Here is a 4,598-nt window from a genome sequence, read left to right as displayed (position 1 = left end):
CTCTCTCTCTCTCTCTCTCTCTCTCTCTCTCTCTCTCTCTCTCTATCTCTGTATAATATTATACATTATCATAGTTGTTAGGCTACGGGACTCGTAATCGTGAAATTGCAGACTCCGGGTTCCGATTCTCAGGACCAACGCTGTGTCTTTCGGAAAGACACACTACAGACACTTTCCCCGTTTCATCCAAGTTGGAAAGGGTACCCGGCTATAGACAGCGAAAAATCTTGTCACCACGTTGATGTTTTAGCGTCTGTAAAATAGCAGCTTGAACCTTTCCCAGGAAACTAGGATTGTTTGAGAATAGTTTCAAGTCTGCTGGGGTAGTCATATATATCCTAAAAGGCATTGAGCTATACGTTGAGCTGAAAAATGGTGAAATGGTATAGGTTTAACGCCCCTATCAACACTATTAGGTTATTTAAGGGACGGGACCTCCTAGTTTAACTTCCGTCTCCGATAGGACCGAGCCAAGTGGGAAGTTCGTGTAAAGTGCCTTTCCAAAGGGCACAACGTCGGACCGAGCTGAGGCTCGAAGCTGAATTTGCATGATACAAATTATTATTATTAATAATGTTATCTTGGCCAAGACGTGGTGGAACCAGAGGCACGTCAGTTTTTGTGCATATGGAGTTATGAGTATCATTTTAAATCTGGTAAGTTAGCCTTACTCTTATTGAAAAAAACCCATTTGTCTTGAGTAGACGTCGAATTGATTGCGATTGAACGCGGTGAGGTCACCTGGTGTCAGCGGTAACATTGGTGAGAAAATGGCCACCAAAGTTTGGTGACTCCCAAAACTGAAAATGCAAATTTACATTTTTGTGCCTTTGATCGACGTTTTTAAGCAAAATCTAGGCAGGAATATTTTTTTAATGGGCATAAAAAATGTTGAGCTCAAAACAACCCCCCCCCCTCCCTCAAATAATTTTAAAATCGATCCTCATGGCGTGTAATCATAGATGTCTTAAGTCCCAATCATTACAATTTAACCCTATGCGTACATCGTGTTGTACTATCGTATCCATACAAAGTGGGGAACTGTGTACCACCACTTTCCAAAGAGGAAATTTACTCGTTAATCCGATCCTTACGCTTTGCATAGTATTCTGTCAAAATGATTTTTTTGAGAAATACTGAAAGTTTCAAAGAAATATTCGTACTAGAAGTATTCTAAAATGTGAAGAATACAACCCCGGGGGTACAAAATGACCGCATGGCGTACGGATAGGGTTAAATCATAAATGAAGCGGGCTGTAATGAGCTGCCCCGTCAGTGGCGGCCCAAGTTAAGAGATGACCACGGGATGTGGTCAACATCTCCACAGACAGACAGATGTACGAGATTTACATTCTTCTCTCCCGGGAACGGAACAAACATCTTCTATCTTAGTGCGATGGCGAAGCGCCAAATCAATACTCCCGAGATACATGTCTTTAAAGTTGTTTTTTAAAAGTTTTAGTAAGAGTTTTACGGTCCGACGTTGTGTACTTGGGAAAGGCACTTTACACGAATTTCCAACCTGGCTCAGTCCTTTCGGAGATGGACGTTAAACTCGGAGGTCCCATCTCTTAAATATCCTAACAGCGTTGACAGGAGCATTAAATTGCTGACGGCCTACGAGAATATTCTTATTCAGGCAGCCACCTGACTACGAGATAATCCGAATCTCTCTTTGTCTCTATAAAACTTGCTCCAGTCCATTATTTCCAAGTCTAAAAACAAACTACGTTAGAGTTACCATTCGTGTACTTCTGTACCCGTATTGCCTCTAATTTTGTAGCTGTTTGGAGGGAAAGTTATTGCAGTTTTAGTGTGGGTACCTAGATTTGTGGGTGCGACTGGAGGGTGCGTCTGCTCAGGCAGACAACTCAGGTGGAAATGGGTTTTAAACACATACCATACCTCTTTCCCAGGATGTGGCAGTGACGAGAATCATACCGGACGGGTCAGAAGATGCTGACTTCTCCATGACGACTATACTGCCCACAGACAAAGCCACCAACAAGGAGTACAGGTCTGTGTCATCATCATCATCATCATCATCATCATCATCATCATCATCATCATCATCATCAACACCTTTCTCATCCTGCACCAGGGTATAGGTCACGAACAAACACTTACCACTTTTCTCCATCCAGGGCCAGCCTCTTGATATCTCACGCACAACCTCAGAATTACAAAGTTCTATCTGCTCAGTCTCTAGTTTTGAGACATTTGACGTCAAAGATCTTGAATTTTACATCATGTCAAGCTTTTTTGAATGAAACTTTTTGAATATCTTAATAACGACTCCCAATAATCTTACAATTCTGATAGAGTTTATTCATGTATGCTCGTAGAACATTGTAGTTGGTTTCTGACCTTATAGTATTAGAAACACTCGAATCAGCCAAAAATGTCAAATAGAACTTACTTAGTAATTCTGAGATAACGATTAGTCCATGTCTTCCCATTTTCTGCATAATTATTATTCTCTGGACTCTTGTCCTGGTTCCACGTGGCTTTCCTGTTGATCTCTTGCCCTGTTGATTCCAACCCAACACTTACTTTGTTATGAAACTATCTGGCTGCCTGAGCGTGTGCCCAATCTTTCCCCACCGTCATCTTCCCACCTCATCTCTGACTGGGCCCTCTTTTCGTTCGTCTATTTGTGAGGCGTGCAGACATAATGAGTTACTTCTCGCAATCCAAGAAAAGAGATATCGGTGAAAAATCAACACTCAGATAAACATTTGTAGATTTTCACTTGATACCATTTTCTTCAAGCCTACCATGACTTTTATTATTCCATACTTACAAATTGTACAAGCTCCACCTGTAAAGTTGATGTATCAATTTCCATAAGCCTTAAATCAAGAAGTAACTTTTTTGTCAGCACACCTCACATTATCTTTCCTTTTTATTCAGGCTCTCAGTGGTTCATGTACTAAAAGTGTATCTATTTGAGTGACAACCGAGCTGGTGTTGTTTATCTCAAGTTTCACAGACTCAGTATTTCACATCTCAAAGACATGACTGCTATATTCATTAAAAAAAATCATCAAAAATTTACTATTAAAGCTGAACAATCTCTAACCAAGTTCTGAGATTGGACGCAAACTTTAAGATTTTCAACTTCAAATATCTTTCTGCAAGATTACTTTGTGTAGCACAATTCGTATTTATGGAATATCCCATGAATCGTTCTAAAAATTATAGTAATAATTTAAATCTTTTAAACATCAAGTTGTGAAACAATTGAAGATCTGAGAACAACAAAAAGGTTAAGTCACATTTATCTAAAAATAGAGTTCTGCATATCATCCAAAAGCGGCGACAAAGGACTATCTATCAATAGCACCGACGAAGAGGTATTCTGTTCCTACGCCCAGTTATTCTTGTTCATAGATGCGCAGTCTAAATGCAACAAGGTCAAGTCTATACAAAAAGTCAATTTAAGTCCTCTAATCGAAACTTACTTGTACGTATGTATTTCACGAAGGAGGTTTTTGCTCAATTTCTCGAAATTATCTAATCGGTCGCTTTTAAGCACAAGGAGGCTATCCCGTAAAATACTGTTTTAAGAAAATCGAAGGTAAAGTATTTGCCCCTTGTTCAGTTTCTTTAAAAGACAAGGAGAGTTTTCTCTATAACCAAACAAATATACACACCAATGAAACCAAACTTCTCCTATAGTTAGAGCAATGCCCGCTTTTGGTGTAGGTCAAGGTGTCTGAAAATACCCGAAATCTGGGTTAGCCGCTTGTCCTTAAAAGTAACCAATAATTAATTTCACTTGACCTTGGTGTTGTTCTCAGGTCTTCAATCACTTTTAGGCTAATAGTGGTCGAAATCAAACGAGGGCGGCCAAGTAAACTATGGTAAGTCATGCTTTTCAAATTTTACAAGAGCGGCAAAAAAACAACCAACAACAAAAAAACAACAGATTTTCTTGAAGCGTCGTTTTGGGTGTAAAAACTTCATTTTCATCAGGGAATCGACAAATGCCATGACAGACATTAGGCTCCCTTATGAAAATGAAGTTTATCCACCCAAAACGCTTCAAGAAAATCCGTTTTTTGTCTGTCCTGTAAAATGTGAACAACATGACCTACCATAGTTTACTTGGACGGCCTCGGGCTATAACAGCACCTGGACATGGATGGCTGGTGCCTCTATAAATAAAACATTGATGGTTGGGCGCCCTCGAAAAAAAAGATTCTTGTACTATTTCCTCAGATTCGGATGGTACGACCATCATAACAACGAAGAGGTGCTCTTGTCCTACGCCATACGCTCTAGCGACAAAGCCACTCTGCAGCTCAACGGCCACCCTCTCGTCACCACAAAAGGTCCGTTCTGGAGCAACATTCGGGAGTTTCCGGTGGTCAATTGGCCCGATTGGATGGTTGCGCTGGTTTCCGTGAACGTCACTAGCGACCTGGTAGAGTACGAGCTGAAGCAGACGAATGGCCTTCCCTTCACCGCCTACGCTTCCGCGGCCAAAAAGTGCGAGGCGGAAGGGTATCCGTTGGGGTACCCGGATGTAGCTTCTATGAGTATTTCACCGGTGAGTGCATGAGTGAAGGAATGAAAGTGGGAGGGGGGGGGGG

At 41.0% G+C, this 4,598-nt stretch overlaps 1 protein-coding gene across 1 annotated transcript in view; it reads left to right on the top strand.

The window, feature by feature from the left end:
* The window catches only part of LOC101859313, a gene marked incomplete in the record, with an annotated part of 32,813 nt that overhangs the window by 16,081 nt on the left and 12,134 nt on the right, over positions 1–4,598 (top strand). The window contains 2 exon segments of the mRNA XM_013079703.2: positions 1,917–2,017; positions 4,225–4,544. Coding sequence (XP_012935157.2) covers positions 1,917–2,017; positions 4,225–4,544 — 421 coding nt within the window.

Source organism: Aplysia californica, unplaced genomic scaffold, assembly GCF_000002075.1.
Source record: "Aplysia californica isolate F4 #8 unplaced genomic scaffold, AplCal3.0 scaffold00060, whole genome shotgun sequence".
In the NCBI taxonomy this organism is placed as follows: domain Eukaryota; kingdom Metazoa; phylum Mollusca; class Gastropoda; order Aplysiida; family Aplysiidae; genus Aplysia; species Aplysia californica.
The sequence above is the reverse complement of the archived record's forward strand: the minus strand, read 5'-3'. Positions and strand labels throughout refer to the sequence as shown.